Here is a 22243-nt window from a genome sequence, read left to right as displayed (position 1 = left end):
CACTTCCCTGCCCTAGGTATGCTAGAGTGCTGTACACTGTTCCTTGTGAATTTAGCCTGGACGCACTTAACGCTTTCTCAAGAGGAGACTTTAAGGAGTGTTTCTGTAAATAAGGGACCAAAATTTAGACAGGAACATAAGAATAGCCATACTGGGTCAGACCAACGATCCATCTAGCCCAGTATCCTACTTCCAGCAGTGGCCAATCCAGGTCACAAGTACAAGGCAGAATCCCAAATAGTAGCATAATTCATGCTACTGATCGCAGGGCCAAGCAGTGGCTTTCCCATGTCTGTCTCAATAGCAGACTACAGATGTTTCCTCCAGGAACTTGTCCAAACCTTTTTTAAACCCACATCCACTGACCACTGATACCACATGAGTTTCAAAGCTTAATTATTCCTTGAGTGAAAAAATATTTCCTCCTTTTCATTTTAAAAGTAGTAACATGTAACTTCCTTCAGTTTCCCCTAGCCTCTTTAGCCTTTCCTCGTAAGAGAGGAGTTCCATCCTCTTTATCATTTGCCAAGAACAGGGCCGCCGAGAGACTGGGCCAGGCCCGGGGCAAGGCCGCCCCTGGGGCCCCGCCGCTGCCACCTAACTCCCCCCTCCACCCCCCCACCCCCCAAGGTCGCCGCCGCCGCTCCCCCCCTCCATCCGCCACTGGGCCGGGCCCCCTACATTGAAATCGCAGTCTCACCTCCGTGAAAGCAGCACTGCAGGCAGCAGAACGCCTCCCTTCAGCCCTCCTTCCCTCCTTGTGTCCCGCCCTCGCGGAACTTATGTCAGACGAGGGCGGGACACAGGAAGGGAAGGAGGGCTGAAGGGAGGCGTTCTGCTGTCTGCAGCGCTGCTTTCACGGAGGTGAGACTGCGATTTCAATGCAGGGGGCAGACGGTCGACGACGGAGGGCAGGTGGTACTGCGGCGCCGGGCCCCCCTTGGAGGCCCAGGCCCAGGGAATTTTGGCCCCCCCCCCTGCCCCCTCCTCTCGGCAGCTATGGCCAAGAATGTGCATAAATAAGCAGAATTCTAGCAAATATGTGCATATGTATGCATGTATACACATTTAAAATGATGCCTAAATGCAATAGTGATTAGTTTGAAGGTGGACATACACATGGGTAGAGTCTGGCCAGAGCTTGGGTGGGAGAAGTTACATGCGTAAATTATAGAATATTATCATTCATATGATTGCTTTGATATTCTATGTACCCATCTGTATCTATATTTTGAAGTTCTTATCCTATAATGTGTACATGTTGCTATAACATTTTGTGAGCCACATTGAGCCTGCAAATAGGTGGGAAAATGTGGGATACAAGTGCAGCAAATAAATACATCTAAGCGTAAGCATTTACACCAGCTCTATGATTGGCATAAGTCATCACACCTAAAGTATATGGACCAGATCCTATAAATCACTCTCAGAAATGGGCCCCAGGAAAGATCAATGCTAAGTGGATCTTCCTCCACCCCCATCCCCTTATCTGTTGGTGTTCCTCAGGGATCTGTCCTTGGACCCCTTCTCTTCTCAATCTACACCTCTTCCCTGGGCTCCCTGACCTCATCTCATGGTTTCCAGTATCATCTCTATGCTGAGACACCCAACTGTATCTCTCCACACCAGACATCACCGCGGAGACCCAGGCAAAGGTATCGGCCTGCTTATCCGACATTGCTGCCTGGATGTCCAACCGCCACCTGAAACTGAACATGTCCAAGACCGAGCTTATCGTCTTTCCACCAAAACCCACTTCTCCTCTTCCTCCACTTTCTATCTCAGTTGATAACACCCTCATCCTCCCCGTCTCATCTGCCCGCAACCTCGGAGTCATCTTTGACTCCTCTCTCTCCTTCTCTGCGCATATCCAGCAGATAGCCAAGACCTGTCGCTTCTTCCTCTTTAACATCAGCAAAATTCGCCCTTTCCTCTCTGAACACACCATCCGAACTCTCGTCCACACTCTCATTACCTCTCGCCTGGACTACTGCAACTTACTCCTCACCGGCCTCCCACTTAGCCATCTATCCCCCCTTCAATCTGTTCAGAACTCTGCTGCACGTCTCATATTCTGCCAGAACCGATATACTCATATCACCCCTCTCCTCAGGTCACTTCACTGGCTTCCGATCAGATACCGCATTCAATTCAAGCTTCTCCTTCTTACCTACAAATGCACTCAGTCTGCTGCCCCTCACTATCTTTCTACCCTCATCTCCCCTTACGTTCCCGCCCGTAACCTCCGTTCACAGGATAAATCCCTTCTCTCAGTACCCTTCTCTACCACCGCCAACTCCAGGCTCCGCTCATTCTGCCTCGCCTCACCCTATGCTTGGAACAACCTTCCTGAGCCCTTACGCCAAGCCCCCCCCCTGCCCATCTTCAAGTCTTTGCTTAAAGCCCACCTCTTCAATGCTGCGTTCGGCACCTAACCCTTACCGTTCAGTGAATCCAGACTGCCCCAATTTGACTGCCTCTATCGGACCGACCGTTCACTTGTCTATTAGATTGTAAGCTCTTTGAGCAGAGACTGTCTCTCTTTGTTAAATTGTACAGCGCTGCATAACCCTAGTAGCGCTCTAGAAATGTTAAGTAGTAGTAGTAGTAATAGTAAGTGCGATTCTATAAAGAGCAGACGCCCAATTCCTGCACCCAAACTTAAGTGCCAGACTTACACCTGCTGAAACCTATTAAAAATGCTGGCGCATAAGATGTGAGCGCTGACCCAGTATTCTGTAACTACACACTCAACTCTTTGGAATACCCCTGACATGCCCATGCCCCTCCCATGGCCACACCCCTTTTTGTGATATGCTCTATGGGAGTTAGGCACACTGCCTTACAGAATAGTGCACAGCCAGATGTGCACGCAGATTCTGATGGGTGCTAATTAACGTCACTAATTTGTTGTTAGCATCCAATTATTGATGGGTCTGAGTTAGTTATTCAATTAATTTGCTCGCACCTCGCGGCAGTTTGCTAAAATTGGGCGTGCATATCTGAGCGCCTTATATAGAATCTGGGGATATGCGTGTACTTGCACTTCTATGCTAATATTCTATAAGGGTGCTTACTTTCCTTTATAGAATAAGCTTTACGTGACAGAATTCAGGATCCCTGGGGGAGTCACACGAAGACCAAGTAGCAGGCGGACTCACCTCAGGGCAGTTGCTCGGCACCTTCCCTTCGATTTTTTTGGTTCAGCAGCAGAGCCTTGATGGGACACGAACAATTATTATTTTTGAGTGTGTAAGACTCTCCATAAGTGATGGGTGCTGTTGTTTGGGTCCAGCTTTCAGGTGACGAGTACAAAATTGAAGCGGTTGACATCCAAGTGGGGCAAGCCGAACTCAGCCAAGATGGCAGACAACCCTGATCAACCTGTGCTCATTATGTCTGATGAGGTGGCTAAACATCTAACCCAGTGTATTAATGTGGTGATGGAGGATAAGTTATCACACTTACATACTACATTACAGGAACTGAAAGACTATCCAGCTTATAATCGAACGAGAAAAACGCCCAAGTTCCGACCTAAATCGGGAGATGGGCGTTTATCTCACAAAAACGAATAACGCGGTATAATCAAAAGCCGAATTTGGGACGCTTTCAACTGCACTCCGTCGCGGATGCGGACAAAGTGGACGGGGGCGTGTCGAAGGCGTGTCGAAGGCGGAACTGGGGCGTGGTTATCACCCGAACAGAGATGGGCGCCCTTTGCCGATAATGGATGCGTTTGTAGCTAGAATTTAGGGCACTTTTCCTGGACCCTGTTTTTTCACGAATAAGGCCCCAAAAAGTGCCCTAAATGACCAGATTACCCCCAGAGGGAATCAGGGATGACCTCCCCTGACTCCCCCAGTGGTCACTAACCCCCTCCCACCACAAAAAATGATGTTTCACAACTTTTTATTTTCACCCTCAAATGTCATACCCACCTCCCTGGCAGCAGTATGCAGGTCCCTGGAGCAGTTAGGGGGTGCAGTGGACTTCAGGCAGGTGGACCCAGGCCCACCCTCCCCCCCTACCTGTTACAATTGTGCTGCTTAATGCTTAGTCGTCCAACCCCCCCAAACCCACTGTACCCACATGTAGGTGCCCCTCTTCACCCCTTAGGGCTATAGTAATGGTGTAGACTTGTGGGCAGTGGATTTTGAGGGGGATTTGGGGGGCTCAACACACAATGGAAGGGTGCTATGCACCTGGGAGCTCTTTTACCTGTTTTTTTGTTTTTGTAAAAGTGCCCCCTAGGGTGCCCAGTTGGTGTCCTGGCATGTGAGGGGGACCAGTGCACTACGAATCCTGGCCCCTCCCACGAACAAATGCCTTGGATTTATTCGTTTTTGAGATGGGCACTTTCCTTTTCCATTATCGCTGAAAAGCAAAAACGCCCAGCTCACACATTGGCGAATAAAACATGGGCGTCTATTTTTTATCGATAATACGGTTCGGTCCGCCCCTTCACGGACCCGTTCTCGGAGATTAACGCCCATGGAGATAGGCGTTTCTGTTCCATTATGCCCCTCCAAATGGCTACACAGTCCATTAAAATTGCCGACAATACTCACAGCATAGAGGCCCAGGAAATTTTAACTGCCAAACATTGGACCATTCTAACTTTTGCAGACCCTTTTTCATGTTTTAGTCTCCCTCCGGGGTGTCCACTCTATTAAAAATCTTGGTATCATCCGCAAAAAGGCAAACCTTACCTTTTAACCCTTCAGCAATGTTACTCACAAATATATTATTATTATTACATTTGTACCCCGCGCTTTCCCACATAATGCAGGCTCAATGCGGCTTACATAGTAATTTGAAATACAAAGTTAATAGATTTTAAATAAAACAGTAGTAAAACAATGTAAAGTTGGGCTTAGTAGTGTATGATAAGTTGAGCTACATAATATATGACTAGGATAAAAGAGGGTAGACAGGATAGGATAGTGTAATTTGGGAGAAAGGGTAAGGAGGGATAAAATTAAGGAGAGATGGAAAGAGAAGGATGGAAGGTTGGTATTTAAGTCAGAACAGAATTGGGGGTGGAAGTTGACGAGATTAGGTTGGGGCATTTGGGTAGGCTTGCTTAAAGAGATGAGCTTTCAGCATTTTTCTAAAGGGCAAGAATTCATTTATTAATCGGATTGGTCTGGGTATAGCGTTCCAAAGCTGGCTGCCCAAAAAGGAGAACATAAAGGATGTGCACTAGATGTACTCTACTTAGATTTCAGCTTTTGACACGGTTCCTCATAGGAGGCTCTTGAATAAACTTGATAGGCTGAAGTTAGGACCCAAAGTGTTGAATTGGATTAGAAACTGTTTGTCAGACAGATGCCAGAGGGTGGTGGTCAATGAAATTCACTTGGAGGTAGGAAAGTGAGTAGCAGAGTGCCTCAAGGATTGGTACTGGAGCCGATTCTGTTCGGATGCAAAACCCAAATACTGAAGAGACTCCAAACTGCCCAAAACACGGCTGCCAGACTTATTTTTGGCAAATTAAAATTCGAACATAAAGGAATCCTGTTCAGAAGAAATGGATCCTCAGGAGCTTAGCCGAGATTGGATAACAGAACCGCGGAGCTGGTGGTTGGGAGGTGGGGATAGTGCCAGGCAGACTTATACGGTCTGTGCCAGAGCCAATGGTGGGAGGCGGGGATAGTGCTGGGCAGACTTGTACGGTCTGTGCCCTGAAAAAGACAAGTACAAATCAAGGTAAGGTATACACAAAAAAGTGGCACATTTCTTGGGCAGACTGGATGGACCGTGCAGGTCTTTTTCTGCCGTCATCTACTATGTTACTATATGTTATTTATGTAGTAGGTCTTTTATTTAATTTCTCTACAATTGGGAAGGTGTAGGTTAAGATAAGTTTGTGAAGAAATAGATCTGTTTCTAGCAGGGAGGTCGATCAATTCATTCATGTAGCCAGGGGATTCGCCGTGGATGATCTTGTGGGTCATTGTGTTGATCTTAAAATTTATTCTTTCTTTGATGGGGAGCCAGTGAAGCTTTGCTCGAAGAAGTGATGCACTTTCGAATTTTGATTGGCCAAAAATAAGTCTGGCAGCCGTGTTTTGGGCAGTTTGGAGTCTCTTCAGTATTTGGGTTTTGCATCCGAACAGAATCGGCTCCAGTACCAATCCTTGAGGCACTCTGCTACTCACTTTCCTACCTCCAAGTGAATTTCATTGACCACCACCCTCTGGCGTCTGTCTGACAAACAGTTTCTAATCCAATTCACCACTTTGGGTCCTAACTTCAGCCTGTCAAGTTTATTCAAGAGCCTCCTATGAGGAACCGTGTCAAAGGCTGAAATCTAAGTAGAGTACATCTAGTGCACATCCTTTATCCAATTCTCTGGTCGCCTAGTCAAAAAAGTCAATCAAATTCGATTGACACAATATTTTCTACCGAGTTTTTTTGGCACATGCCAAATTCTCAATACCACGAGGAGCACGCATTAGTCCATTAGTGCATGCTAAGCTTTACTCCCTATGACTTCACATGCAAAATATTTTTGTGTCCAACTACTGCTATAATTAATTTTGAAGGTCAATTTAAATTTGTAGTGATAGTTTTGCGTAGTAATACGTGTTTGGGCCCATGAAACAAGTAGCTGCATTGGCTATTAAAGGTGAGTGGACTTAACAAATGAGGTGTATCAAGTACTACTTTTGTGATGTGAAATAAACATGACATGGATATTAACCCTCCTGTTTACTAAGTCACACTAGCGGCTGCCTTGCGCTAATGCTGACACAGTCCGTTCACTTTGAATGGGCTGTATCGGCATTGCCGCGTGGCAACCACTAGCATGGCATAGTAAAAAAGGAGGTAAATTTTTAACATTTTTATAGAGTGTGATGTAATATAATATAACAACACATCATTTCTAGAGCACACACTAAATCTTTTATTAGCACAACTATTGCATTATTAATCTGATATTAATATTTAGACAAAAAATATGTTAAGAAGCTCTAGACGGTAGTCGTCACGTTATTTTTGTTATTCTGACGTTGCTTTGATGACACGTAACAAAGTTATCAACAGTAATATAACCTGTGGCTTTCACAAGAAAAACTTACTTTTGATTTTTATGACTTATCAGATTTTTGTGCAATGGCTTTCACTTATTTTCAGACACAATTATTCTACATTGTTGAATAAGCAGAGTACAAACTACAAAACATTCCACTACAAACATTTTCTTTGTAGTGAAAAATCATGCTAAATCCACTACAAAGAAAATGTTCAATGTGATGTGGTTACTGAAACGCGTAAAACCCTATCTCCCCTAGAAAACTTTCCGGAATTTAGTGCAATCCACGGTACTTACCCATGTCGACTACTGTAATAGTATCTTCTTAGGCTGCAAGGCTCATATCCTGAAAAAAATTCAGACTGCCCAAAATACAGCAGCGAGACTCATTTTCGGCAAATCATGTTTTGAGTGCGCAACTCCTCTTCATGCAAAACTTCACTGGCTCCCTATCAAAGAACGAATCTACTTCAAGGTCCACACATTAATCCACAAGATTTTACATTGCGAATCTCCGGGCTATATGCTCAATCTGATTGTCCTTCCAATCAGAAACATGTCTGAATCTTTCGCGAAAATACCTCAACCTGCATTACCCCAACTGCAAAGGACTCAAGTACAAAACCTATTATGGATCCCAACTTCTCTTTCCTAGACAGCCAACTCTGGAATGCCCTCCCCAGACCTATCCGATCAATTTGTGACTATTTACCCTTCCGGAAAGCACTAAAAACCCATTTATTCAAGCAAGCCTATTCTAATGACCCAGACTAATCTTATGAACCCATCTACCTAACACATATCCATGTGACAACGACATTGACCTAGACTATATCTCCTACCTTACTCCCTTCTCCATTGCCTATCTCTACCTACTCATCTCTTCTGTTATTCTGGTATATTTAACTTTTACTTTCTCCAACAACATTCTGTATTCCCTATTACTATGTAAGCCGCATTGAACCTGCTTTGAGTGGGAAAGCGCGGGATACAAATGTAATAATAATAAAATAGAATTCAAGCCATTCAGCAGCAGGGGACGCTGAAGAGATGTTGCTTTCATGGTGGGATATGGGATTGTGGCTGTAATAACCAGGGACAGGACTCTAAACTGCTACCTATGGTAACCAGGGGCTTATTGAAAAGCTTTGAATTCAGCAGTGGCATTAGGGATCTGCACAGGAAAAATGTTCAGATTGGTGGTATAAACGGCATATCAAATTAAGGGGTCATTTTGGCCTTAGAACGCCCATATTTGTTTCTTTTTAGCGTGCTAAGGCCATTTTTAACATGGCCGTAAAAACCTCTTATTTTCCATTAATTTTGTTTATGACAATGTGTTGCTGTAACCGTTAACGCACGGCCATTCTTAAAAATTACTACATGAGCACTTACTGCCACCTAAAGGTAAGGGCTCCAGATGCACTAACTGATACACCCCCTCAAAAAAATTACCAAAATATAATTAACGTGCGTTTAGCACACGCACATGCCAATACAGGATGCACATGCTTCAGTGCTTCTTGAATTAGACTTTGTACTTTTGCCATGCTAGGTGCGCGTTAGCGCCTAATGCATCATAATAAAAGGATACTTGAATTAATTTAAATCAGATTGATGCATTGTATTGAGAGTGGTTCAATTTTGTCTTGCTCCATATAACTTTACTCTCCCTTCCCTGGGATGTTCTTATGCCCACCCTAATTCTAAACAGATGGCTTTGACTATATAGTAACTTATATGGCTAAATTACCCTTTTCAGAACAATTCTATATAAACACATGAGTGGTCCTCATGTATTTAAATATTAAACTTTTGGAGTCTCTTACTTATTCACCATGCACACTGTTTTGATCGTGTTTCTTCCCCTCCTCCATCTCGAACACTGACTGCCCATCTCCTCCCAAATCCATTTTAAACTGCTTATGTTAGTTTTTCAATATCGCTCCCCTTCCACCCCTGCTTACTTAAACATAGTAACATAGTAAATGACGACAGATAAAGACTTGAACGGTCCATCCAGTCTGCCCAACAAGATAAACTCATTTTACATAGTATCTGATACTTTATATCCGAGTTTGATTTGTCCTTGCCAGTCTCAGGACACAGCCCAGCACTCTTCTTGTACTAAAAGTTCTGAAGCTAATGTTATCAATAGAAATCAAACAAAATAAAACATGGAAAAGAAAATAAGATGATACCTTTTTTATTGGACGTAACTTAATACATTTCTTGATTAGCTTTCAAAGGTTGCCCTTCTTCGTCAGATCGGAAATAAGCAAATGTGCTAGCTGACAGTGTATATAAGTGAAAACATTCAAGCATTACTATGACATCCTCCCACCCTGTCATAGTAATGCTTGAATGTTTTCACTTATATACACTGTCAGCTAGCACATTTGCTTATTTCCGATCTGACGAAGAAGGGCAACCTTCGAAAGCTAATCAAGAAATGTATTAAGTTATGTCCAATAAAAAAGGTATCATCTTATTTTCTTTTCCATGTTTTATTTTGTTTCATTTCTATTAATAACCTTAAGAGTGGACTAACACAGCTACCACACTCCTCTACTGAAGCTAGTGTTGAAACCCCTTAAAATTTACACTCAAGCCCATCCATATCTATTCAGTTACGATCAGGGCGTAGACCATAGAAGTCTGCCCACACTGGTTTCGCTTCTCAATTACCGGCGTTGCCACCCAATCTCCACTAAGATTCCGTAGATCAATTCCCTCTAAACAGGATTCCTTTGTGTTTACCCCATGCATGTTTGAATTCCATTACCGTTTTCATCACCACCTCCCACGGGATGGCATTCCACATATCTACCACCCTTTATGTGAAAAAATACTTCCTGACATTACTCCTAGAGGCACCCCAGCCAATCAGGTTTTCATGATATCCACAGTAAATATTCATGAGCGAGATCTGCATGCACTGCCTCCACTGCATGCAAATCTCTCTCATGAATATTCATTGTGGATATCCTGAAAACATAACTAGCTGGGGTGCCTCCAGGTTTGAACCACTGCAGTTCACAAAGATTGAAACGAATCCTATTAAAAGCAGAACCCTGTAAACCCACTTGGAAGTACCTCCACTGAATAAGCAAGGCCTCTTGAAATTATTTTTCTGTGAGACAGCTGAGGATCAACCTATTGACATTAGTAGAGCAGTTGTTTACTAGCCCAGTACAACTCCAGCCTCTGTCTGACCATGCCCAATTAATGTGTCGTGTCCAGATGACCCAAACAGCAGAACATCCTGGGCAAAATGCAATTTGCAAAGGCTGTCATCTGGCAGTGAATCTGTAAGAGAGAACCTTGGATGTTACTAATATAATTATTTTGAAATAAGAGCTACAAATCTCATTTGGGCCACAATTTGATTTTCTGCAGGGATTGTTTTTCCGTCTAATTTCTTATATTAGAATAGATTTGGAGGAAGTACCGTGCGGTCAGGTTTGTCACAAGGTTGATTCCTGCTTTGGATGGGCTGATGAAGTATTTTACCTGGATTTGACAGCCTTCAGTAAATGGTGTTTATATCCATAAAGTCTCTCAAGGAGAATTAATAACATCCTAATGAATCTGACATCAGTGGAGCTGTCTGTCAAAATGATTTGATGTGGCAAGTCCCAAAAAATTGACAAGTGTGAAGTAAGAAGAGATAGTTTGATATTCCTCTGTCCTTCATGGCCTGATTTAATCATACTGCAATTATTATTATTTTAGCTGTTTTTAAAAAAAATAAATAACACAGTATCGCAGTGGCGTAGGAAGGGGGGGGGCGGTCGGCCCCGGGTGCACGCCGCTGGGGGGGTGTCGGCTCGCTGGTTCCCTGCTCTTTCTGCCCCGGAACAGGTTACTTCCTGTTCCAGGGCAGAGAAAGCAGGGAAGCAGCAGAGCCGACGCAGCTCCCAGTGACGGATCGGCCCTCCCGCCTGCCCTCCGCAGCAAGGTAAGGGTGCGTTTCGGGAGGGGGAGGGTGCGCTCCGGAGGGGGGGTGCGCCAAGCCCTGCACCAGGAGGGGGTGCGCAGCAGCGACCCGCCCCGGGTGTCAGGCACCCTCGCTACGGCACTGCAGTATCGTTGGAAAATGGACACTGCGATATCAGGGTACAACGTTGATTGAAATGACAGAGCAAATAGAAATGGTGGTGGCATGTCATGATCGGGACCCACCGGGAATCTATAAACAGGTGCCTGGTTGGAGTCTATAAAGGAATGACAGTGCCTGTGTTCCTTTTAAGGCTGTACCACATATTCGTAGTCAATTCAGCCCCGAATATTTGACTGAATAGTGATTTAAATTCAAATACAAATAATCCGGAACTCTACTGTGCTAAATCCTACCAAAATAAACACTTGATCTCTCACTATGTACAGTTGCAACATTATATCAGGACACTGCCATGGACAGACTTGACGGAAGACGTCCAAGAAGAGCTGTCTTCAGCGTATTCTTTAAGAGCACAGGATAAAGTACCGTTGGCATTCCATCATCGCCACATAAGAGATATAACTCCAGAGGTGAATTACAAACGGTTGGCAGAAAGCTGGGGAATAGACTTATCCACAGACATCACTGAAGAACTGCTCAAAGACTATATTCTGTCAATTAAGAGTCGTTCAAAATATGCAGGACATTGGGAGATCCAGTACAAAATTGCGATGCGGATGTATGTGGCGCCTAGAAGGGCGTTTCATATGGGCATGTCCCCGTGGGGGGAATGTCCAAAATGTGGAATAGAAGGAGCGACGTTGGGACACATGTTGTGGTCATGCAAAGGAATACAAAAGTTTTGGAAGGTCATAACATCCCAGGTTTCCAATTTGTGGAAAGTGAAATGGCAGTTAGATGCGAGACTGTTGTTTAACCACTTCGGAGCGCCGTGGCGTTCAGTGAAAGGGTTGAAAGTATTTCTAGGAAAAACTGTCATAATAGCACAACAATGCATAATGGCCAACTGGATTACAACTAAATGTCCAACGTTGCAGGAATGGAGAATATGCATGATGACTCTGATGCGAACGGAAAAGATGGCAGTAAGGGATATTTCATCAAGGAATGGGAAGAACTGGCAGCACTGTTGGTGTTTATTTCTGAATACACTCACCCCGGCGGCGAGAAGCCGACTTTTGAACAGATAACTATAAATAAGTTTGAGTCATACTGGACGGATACAAGTTGGATTACAAAGCTAAAAGGGGGGGGGGAAATGGGGGGGGGAGAAAAGAAAAAGGGGATCTACAGGGAAGGGATAGGGGGGCTGGGGAAGGGAGGAGAAAAAGGGAATTGAGAACTTGTTCGTCACATGATGTTAGCATGGTTATATTTGTTCAAAGTTTAAAGTGCAACATATGGCTGGTTATTAATAATGTTAATGTTAATGCGTAGTTCCACAGCAAAACAAAAGGGCCTAAACTAAGGGGAAGATATGCCAATTGCTGCTGGGGAGCTCGCTTATGTAATGTGAAAAGTTATAGCTGATTATATGCACTTAATAAAAATGATTGAAACATAAACACTTGATCTCTGATTTCATGTTGCTTCTTTTATTATTTGTTATGTTAAATCTCAATGCCCATTATTCATATTCCATTTTCATATTTGGCTGAATCATATTTTTCATTATTCGTATTCGGCCAAATAGTAAAATGTGCTATTCAGTAGCGCTCTGGTTCTTTTATAGAATACTAGTATAACAGTAAAAATATGTGCCAGTATATAGGTGCAAGCATTTATGTCTGCCATAAGTATGTGTGCCTCAATTGTGGAGATAGTATTCTATAAGTTACATGCATAAGGGTGAGTCCCGCCCCACTTACCTGTAAAATACACGCTATCCAGCTTATAATCGAACGAGAAAAACGCCCAAGTTCCGACCTAAATCGGGAGATGGGCGTTTATCTCACAAAAACGAATAACGCGGTATAATCAAAAGCCGAATTTGGGACGCTTTCAACTGCACTCCGTCGCGGATGCGGACAAAGTGGACGGGGGCGTGTCGAAGGCGTGTCAAAGGTGGAACTGGGGCGTGGTTATCACCCGAACAGAGATGGGCGCCCTTCGCCGATAATGGATGCGTTTGTAGCTAGAATTTAGGGCACTTTTCCTGGCCCCTGTTTTTTCACGAATAAGGCCCCAAAAAGTGCCCTAAATGACCAGATTACCCCCAGAGGGAATCGGGGTTGACCTCCCCTGACTCCCCCAGTGGTCACTAACCCCCTCCCACCACAAAAAAATGATGTTTCACAACTTTTTATTTTCACCCTCAAATGTCATACCCTCCTCCCAGGCAGCAGTATGCAGGTCCCTGGAGCAGTTGTTAGGGGGTGCAGTGGACGTCAGGCAGGTGGACCCAGGCCCATCCCCCCTACCTGTTACAATTGTGCTGCTTAATGCTTATTAGTCGTCCAACCCCCCCAAACCCACTGTACCCACATGTAGGTGCCCCCCTTCACCCCTTAGGGCTATAGTAATGGTGTAGACTTGTGGGCAGTGGGTTTTGAGGGGGATTTGGGGGGCTCAACACACAATGGAAGGGTGCTATGCACCTGGGAGCTCTTTTACCTGTTTTTTTGTTTTTGTAAAAGTGCCCCCTAGGGTGCCCGGTTGGTGTCCTGGCATGTGAGGGGGACCAGTGCACTACAAATCCTGGCCCCTCCCACGAACAAATGCCTTGGATTTATTCGTTTTTGAGCTGGGCACTTTCCTTTTCCATTATCGCTGAAAAGCAAAAACGCCCAGCTCACACATTGGCGAATAACACATGGGCGTCTATTTTTTATCGATAATACGGTTCGGTCCGCCCCTTCACGGACCCGTTTTCGGAGATTAACGCCCATGGAGATAGGCGTTTCTGTTCCATTATGCCCCTCCACGTAACATATGCAGGTATTTACAGAATAGGACACCACGGGAAGGGGGCAATAGGGATACAGCAGGGGCATAGCCAGACCTCGCAGTGGGAGGGGGCCAGAGCCTGAGGTGGGGGCACATTTTGGTCTCCTGCCCTGCCAAGGCCCCCCTCCCCCTGCTGCCTCGCTTCCCTGCCGCTCCCCACCCACTACCGCCGCATTGGAATCTTTCCTCTGCATGTCCCGGCTCCTGGGTAAACAGGAAATTGCATCAGCTGGAGACAGGACATACAGAGGAAAGGTTCCAGTGCCCACTGCAGACAGCGCATGCTGATTGCTGTTGGAGAAACATTTGAAGCGCTGCGGGCATCGCAGGAAGAAAGAGAGGTGTTTGGACCCATGGGCGGAGGGGGAGTGTCAGGAGAGCTGCTGACTCGCGCCCGGGGAGGAGGGAGGAAGAAATAAAACATGAGGGAAAAAAGATGCGGTTGCAAACAAACAAACAAAAAATCAGGCAGTGTCACAGGGACTCCCAAACTCCTGCAGCACATCTGGAGAGCAGCCATGGCACACCGGTTGAAAAACACTGTGCTAGACACCATGGGGTGGGGAGATAGGGTAGATGCTGGACTACGGAGGAGGATGGAAAGGAAGTGAGGGGAGATGCTAGACAGAGGAGATGGGAAAGGGACGGCATTCAGCTGCCCCAGGGTGGGCTGAAGGTTTGCCTAGGGTGTCAAACCCTTGGGCCAACTCTGTATTTGTATCATGCAGAAGGCTAAGGTCTCTGTTTTCATGTACAAATAGCAGCATTTTCATATGTAGATCACATACACAAGTAAACAGCAATGTTTGAAAGCCACTAGACCAGGGGTAGGCAACTCCGGTCCTCGAGAGCCGCAGACAGGTCAGGTTTTCAGGATATCCACAATGAATATGCAGGAGATAGATTTGCATACCATGGAGGCAGTGCTTGCAAATCTATCTCCTGCATATTCATTGTGGATATCCTGAAAACCTGACCTGCCTGTGGCTCTCGAGGACTGGAGTTGCCTACCCCTGCACTAGACCATACCATGCAGAAATTTCAATTGGGAGTGGTGGTGGGGGGCATCGTTTGCGTGGGGCTTAGATGGGGCAGAAATCTACACCTGTATTCCACACTTCATAAAGGGAATTCATATCTATGGAAAAAATATCCCCATCAGTTTTTAAATCACCTCAGAGCACAGATTTTTTAAAAGTGCTTGTTTTGGCCAGAGCCTTACATGAGGAACTAAATAAGTCATTCTCCTTAATCCCCTGTTGCTTATTTCTTTTTAATTTTGTTTTTCTAATTTCCATTAAATACATCACAGAAAGATAATACTGTGATAAAGGAAAATCAACTAAGTTTCAAATAAACAACATAAAAATTCAAGGAAAAAACTATCTAAGCTTTTGACCACAATATAAAGGTAACATGGGCCAAGATAAAGAAAAATTACAGAAAGAAAAAAAAAAAACAGAAGCACCAAAGCCTTATGACAACCCAAGCCAACCCATACCACTATATTAAACTTCAGGGAATCACACTTTAACCTTCAGCTCTTTTTTTAGCACAAAGTCTATGTAAGCCATATTGAACCTGAGCTATTTCGGCCTAATGCAGAATAAAAATTTCATAAATAAATTAAAGCTGTTTGGTATCAAAGAACAAATAACTTCTACCCTCAAAATGTATACAACAAATAGAAAGAAATCTTAACATAAAGCTTGCATCCAAAGATTGGACTCATGGCTATAAGGACAAGAATTCCTGGTGTTGTTTTTCTGTTAACTTGGAAACATCAGGAAATACCCTTGTTGTTTATTTCTGCCTCAAAAATGAAACTAAGTTAAAATTGTGACCTCATTAATTAACTGGCAACTCATCTACTATAATAAAACTCACCCTCAACGTTCTGAGGACACTGACGTCAGTGAAGCCAAGCCCTGACTTCCTTCAAAAAGGTTCGAAGGTTCGTGGTGGTGAAGCCACCAAAATCGCTCCAGGCCCCGCCCTCGAGGGCGGAGCAATGGCAGAACAACGAAGGGGTTGGCAGGGAGGGAGGCAGGGAGGCGTGGGGGGGGTAGGAAATCGCTCCAGGCCCCACCCTCGAGGGCGGAGCAATGGCAGAACAACGAAGGGGTTGGCAGGGAGGGAGGCGGGGGGGAGTGGGAAATCGCTCCGGGCCCCACCCTCGCGTCAAACGTCATGACGTTGGCGGGCGGAGCAATGGAAGAATAACGAAGGGGTTGGCCAGGGAGGGAGGGGGGGTGTTGGCGACGAAAACCTTGCTAGCGCCCGTTTCATTTGCTCTGAAACGGGCCTCTTTTACTAGTATATTATCCACCTTATAATTGAAAGAGAAAAACGCCTAGATTTCGACCCAAATCGGGAGATAGACATTTATCTCACAAAAACGAATAAATCGGTATAATGGAAAGCCGATTTTGGACGTTTTCAACTGCACTCCATTGCGGAAGCGTACAAAGTTGACGGGGGGGTGTCGGAGGCGTGGCGAAGGTGGAACTGGGGCGTGGTTATCGGCCGAGGAGAGATGGGCGCCTTTCGCCGATAATGGAAAAAAAGTATGCGTTTGTAGCTAGAATTTAGGGCACTTTTCCTGGACCCTGTTTTTTCACGAATAAGGCCCCAAAAAGTGCCCTAAATGACCAGATTACCCCCAGAGGGAATCGGGGATGACCTCCCCTGACTCCCCCAGTGGTCACTAACCCCCTCCCACCACAAAAAATGATGTTTCACAACTTTTTATTTTCACCCTCAAATGTCATACCCACCTCCCTGGCAGCAGTATGCAGGTCCCTGGAGCAGTTAGGGGGTGCAGTGGACTTCAGGCAGGTGGACCCAGGCCCACCCTCCCCCCCTACCTGTTACAATTGTGCTGCTTAATGCTTAGTCGTCCAACCCCCCCAAACCCACTGTACCCACATGTAGGTGCCCCCCTTCACCCCTTAGGGCTATAGTAATGGTGTAGACTTGTGGGCAGTGGGTTTTGAGGGGGATTTGGGGGGCTCAACACACAAGGGAAGGGTGCTATGCACCTGGGAGCTCTTTTACCTTTTTTTTTGTTTTTGTAAAAGTGCCCCCTAGGGTGCCCCGTTGGTGCCCTGGCATGTGAGGGGGACCAGTGCACTACGAATCCTGGCCCCTCCCACGAACAAATGCCTTGGATATATTCGTTTTTGAGCTGGGCGCTTTCATTTTCCATTATCGCTGAAAAACAAAAACGCCCAGCTCACAAATTGTCGAATAAAACATGGACGTCTATTTTTTTCGAAAATACGGTTCGGTCCGCCCCTTCACGGACCCATTCTCGGAGATAAATGCCCATGGAGATAGACATTTTTGTTCAATTATGCCCCTCAATATATATTAACTTTCTTCAGTCTGGCCTTTGTGAATGCAAAGAACTCTATTTGAATTTTACCCACACCTTTTTCTTAATCTCATTTCCCATCTAATCCTGCCTAATTATGCTTTCACTTATCCACCCATAATTATTTGTTTGTCCTTGAGATAGTCTAAATCCCTGGTTACTTACTGCACGTGTATTAATTTGCTTCTTGAAGTTATTGTAATTTGTGTTATATTCTGTACATTATTATGTTTTATTTATTTTATTGTTTGTAAGCCACATTGAACTTGAGTCTATTTCGAGCTCATGTGGGGTATAAATTTATTTAGATTTTCAGTAGTAGCTCAATGTCATGAATAAATCATAAATAAATATACAAGCAAGTTTGTAAAATGGAGCAGCTGCACATGGATTAGTGACAGCCACACGTGGAAGTTGCAATATCACCACTTCTGCATGGAAGTGGCAGCACTCCCACATGGAAGCTGCTGCGTCCAAGCCGTTCGTTTTATCCAGGTGGTTTACATTGGTAAAATGGTTGCTCTCACTGTATGTACCAGCAAATGCATGTTGGAACTGAGCACATCCTGACCTGGACGTCTCAGTTCTGATCTCTACATTCTTTGTAAAATGGGCCTTCAAAACCTTTTACTTTGTACATTGGAAATTCAGTGGATGGTCTTTCACCAGAGCTATGAGCATCTGGTTTTCTAAATCATTTCTCTTTCAGTTGGTTTATTGTAAATTAATATTAATAATAGCATTGATATAATCAGTTTTAGATGAGATTATTGGTACTTGCTATTAAGAGATTATTTTTGTGCCTTGGATAACTAATGTTCCATTGTATCTGAGCAATCACTCTTCCTAATTACGAGCTGCTACATAGCAAGCAACAGCCTTTTTTTGAAGGTTACGATTGTAAAATGTATTACTCAAATGTGGACAATAGCACTTCTAGTTATGTTGTTTATGGAGCATTAGAAATCTTTAGAGGAAACTATAAATCTGCCAGTCAGTATTCAGCCAGCGAAGGCCAGTATTTATTATGCACTGACTGTATTAAACAGGCAGTATGTGGGCACTGGCATTGAATATCTGGATCTGAATGGACTTCTTCTGGCCACCAGTACTTATGCGGGTCCCGGCCAATACTGTAGGGCACTTGCATAAGACACATATGTAGATCACAGCTGAATATTACCCGGGATTTGCATGAGTATCTGATCAGGCTCCCCATCCTCAATTCTTATCCCCCTCCCCAAGAGCATTGTTCTGTCCAATGTGGACCCCCTACCCCCATGCATGCTGCCTGGGCCTACATTTACAATTGCTGGTGATCTAGAGTACAAAGGGCAGGCATGATCCCCACTTGCTCCTACCTATCATGGATCAAATTCAAAATGGCTGCCACAACCTCTAGCGGCAAGGTTAAGACTGGAAGATAGTTAACTAGATCACTTATCCAATTGGCTAAAAGAAAAAGACATCAAGCTAACTGGAGAAAGGGCGTTAAAAACAGCCCCAGAAACTTACTTCCGAACCCCTTTCCAACAGGGAAATATACAACCCTGAACCCCAGAAAGCAGAGTCTTCAAGTCTTTGCTTAAAGCCCACCTCTTCAATGCTGCGTTCGGCACCTAACCCTTACCGTTCAGTGAATCCAGACTGCCCCAATTTGACTGCCCCTATCGGACCGACCGTTCACTTGTCTATTAGATTGTAAGCTCTTTGAGCAGGGACTGTCTCTCTTTGTTAAATTGTACAGCGCTGCGTAACCCTAGTAGCGCTCTAGAAATGTTAAGTAGTAGTAGTAGAGTGCGTGCAGTATACACTACCCTCAACAAGTTAAGAATTTTTTAAACAAATATATAGTGCCCCCTTTCCAGGTAAAGTATTCACTCTCAAAGGAGGGAGGTAACTAGCGGAAACAATAACACATTTGTCCCCTGGTTCACTAGCCCATGGTTAAAAGGGGGGTTCTCTTCTATAAGTGGATGAGACAGTGCCCATAAATTCCTAACCCAGGCCTCAGCTTCCCTTCAGGTTGCTCTATTATGGGATTTAGCTTGATTCCCAAGTGATTACAAGCAACAAGTAATTACACATGCTAGGATAAAAAATATATAATTTGCATGTTACTGAGTAAAGCAATTCACTAAGAATATTGAACAAGCAATGGCATTTATTTATCAAAGTATTCAGAAAGGTCAATTATCCAGACATCAAGCAAATAAAAAAACACATAGGAAATCAAAGTTATGTACAGATATAGTAAATGAACCAAACACAGTCCTTCAACGTTCTGAAACTGTGTGTGCACCATTCAGTAGATCTAGAGAAAACAAATTGTACAGGTGATTATATTATTAAATATTTTTCCTTTCTCTTTATACAGTTTGCACAGACACATAATCAGGTCTCACATTCATGTATGCAGAAGTGAAAGTGTGTGTTTTGTCTTTTTCCAGCTATGATGAATGCGTTGGGCCCAGAGCAACCCAAATTTACATCCCTACAGATGACCCTCCGCCATATTCAATGGACGACCCTTATAGGAATGAGTCATCCATGAGCATCAGCCTGGAAGAGATGACTCCAGGGATGACAGAAGGTGCTTTGGATGATTCAGTTCAAGTGCAAGAGAGACAGCTGCCTCTCTCTTCCATTTCCTTCTCAACTGTCACATTTGGTGCTGCAACCCACCACAAGAATGTTGCCTCTGGACAGAGCAGACCTTTTCCTCTTATTCCACTGGATACACCCAAAAACTCTTCAACTCCTCAATCTCATGCATTTTCCAACAGGATAATGTAAAGGAATGAGACCCTTTTGCCTGCATCATCTGAGAAGAAACTGTGTTCTTCCAAAAACTTTGAATGACATAAGAAATATTGATGTCTTTGAAAGGAAAACGTGAGGGATTATTTTTGTTTTATTTCTTCAGCATTTATCTGAGTTTGATAAATTTATCCTGTAGCTGCACTAAATAACTGTAGCAACTGTTGTGCATCTCTTAAGTACCACTGGTATTAAAAGTGGATTCCTGTTTCTCATGTTCACATATGGGAAAGTTTCATATGCTTTTTGTGATGAAGCGATGAAAGGAGCCGGTTGGAGTGATAAGGATTTCCTCAACAAATTTTGTTTTGGTTCACCTTTCACCAAGCTGCTCAGTGGTGTGGCAGAAATAAGCACATTAACACATCCAGCATTTCTGATGGCTTTTATACATTTCAAGGTCAAAGAGAGCTGGAGAAATTTAGATCCTTGACCTTAGACTAGATATATTGCTATCACAGTAGGGCTGTCAATATGGGTATATAAGCTACTCTCATGTCCAAGGCACGAAGCCAGAGGATGGAGGCAAGAAAGTCTAGCCACACATTGTCGTCATCGTCCCCAACCCCCCAATCCATCTCTCAGTCCTGAATGTGCATATTGTAACAGAGAGATTGGGTCAGTCCTGGTTTTAAGTTGTTGCAGTGTTGAAGATTCTCAAGGAACGTGAGGTCCATAGATGCAGTGGAGTTAAATTCAGGATTATCCTGGCCTACTTCTATCTCATCATCTTATACTACAGTACATCTTCTACACCTGCTGGGGAAGACTACCTGAAAGCTAAAGAGTTTAAATGATGGCCCCAAAAAAGCCCTTGCAGTGACAGCCTCCAGTCTCCCATCCCTGCCATTACCTCTGCTGCACCACTGTCGCATCTCCCTGGGACTGACAGTGGTGGCACTCGCAGTAAGACAGGAAATAAGCAGGGCAGTAAACCTATGAACCCCTGTGTGCTACGCTCTCAAAGACTACCTGGTCCCGCCCCTTCCTGTTTGTGTAGGAGTGGGACTGGCTGGACTTCAACAGCGCAGGACCCAGAGATCCAAAGGCTCCGCACAAAGCTTCTTTCCTGCTTTATTACAATTATCACTGTGGCAAGTCCCAGAGAGATGTAGGGGCAGTAAGGATGGGGACAGAAGCAGAGGGTGGGGTGGGAAAGAATGAAGGTGCATGTCCCCTGACCAGAGATTGGTTTGACAACCCCTCTTTCCCCCCCCCTCCCCCTTAAAGAAAAAGATGTTCCGCTGGCCCACCTAGAGACTATGGCTTGGTATCCATATTAACAAAGGGAAGTGGAGGCATGGCCTAGTGGTTAGGGTGGTGGACTTTGGTCCTGGGGAACTGAGTTCGATTCCCACTTCAGGCACAGGCAGCTCCTTGTGACTCTGGGCAAGTCACTTAACCCTCCATTGCCCCATGTAAGCCACATTGAGCCTGCCATGAGTGGGAAAGCACGGGATACAAATGTAATAAAAAATAAGTTAGTTTGTGGTATACCATACTGTACAACATTTCTTATATCATGTGTGCTTTGAAGCCTTAGCGACAGCTGATAACAGAGCTGTTGAGGAAAAAAAAGTGTGAATATAAAATTTGGGCATCTTTAAAAAATGAGATTTCAACTTGCTATAGTTTAGGAAGTTCAAATTTAAATAGAAAATGCAAGAATCAGCATTTAACTCTTAAATGTAATAAGAAGCTGAAGATTAATATATTTCCTAAGCTTCATCTGAGGTATTTTTAAATGATGTGCCAATGTATCTTTCAGCTAGTTGAAACTTTCATGAACTTTACATTTAAGTTTTTGACTTCTTTATGGCAATAGCAAATGCAAGTGTGTAATTATTTAGTACATTGGACATTAAAACAATACAGTACTTTATAGGAGCTAGTTTTAAAATTCTTCTTCTTTCCCTTACAGAAGTATGCACTGAGTTCTGCATATTACTACACTGATCTCATGCATAGAGTATAGATCAATATTCAAAAGATCTAGGCACTTACATGTCTGAATGCCTAAATTTAGGATCCTATTTTTATTGGATTTCTAAATTTCAGCATTACAAAGTATGTGGGGTCAGGGCTAAGGGCCCTG

At 44.2% G+C, this 22243-nt stretch overlaps 1 protein-coding gene across 1 annotated transcript in view; it reads left to right on the top strand.

Annotated features, from left to right (window-relative positions):
* The window catches only part of LOC115469857 (protein BEAN1-like), a 70647-nt gene extending 50276 nt beyond the window's left edge, over nucleotides 1–20371 (top strand). Inside the window, exon 6 of the mRNA XM_030202580.1 lies at nucleotides 19779–20371. Within this exon, the coding sequence (XP_030058440.1) occupies nucleotides 19779–20124 (346 nt within the window). The 3' untranslated portion in view covers nucleotides 20125–20371. The remainder of the gene's footprint in view (nucleotides 1–19778) is intronic.
* The last annotated feature ends 1872 nt before the right edge of the window (nucleotides 20372–22243 follow it).

The sequence above is a fragment of the Microcaecilia unicolor genome, chromosome 5 (genome assembly GCF_901765095.1).
Source record: "Microcaecilia unicolor chromosome 5, aMicUni1.1, whole genome shotgun sequence".
NCBI lineage: Eukaryota > Metazoa > Chordata > Amphibia > Gymnophiona > Siphonopidae > Microcaecilia > Microcaecilia unicolor.
This window is presented reverse-complemented; position numbering and strand designations above follow the sequence as displayed.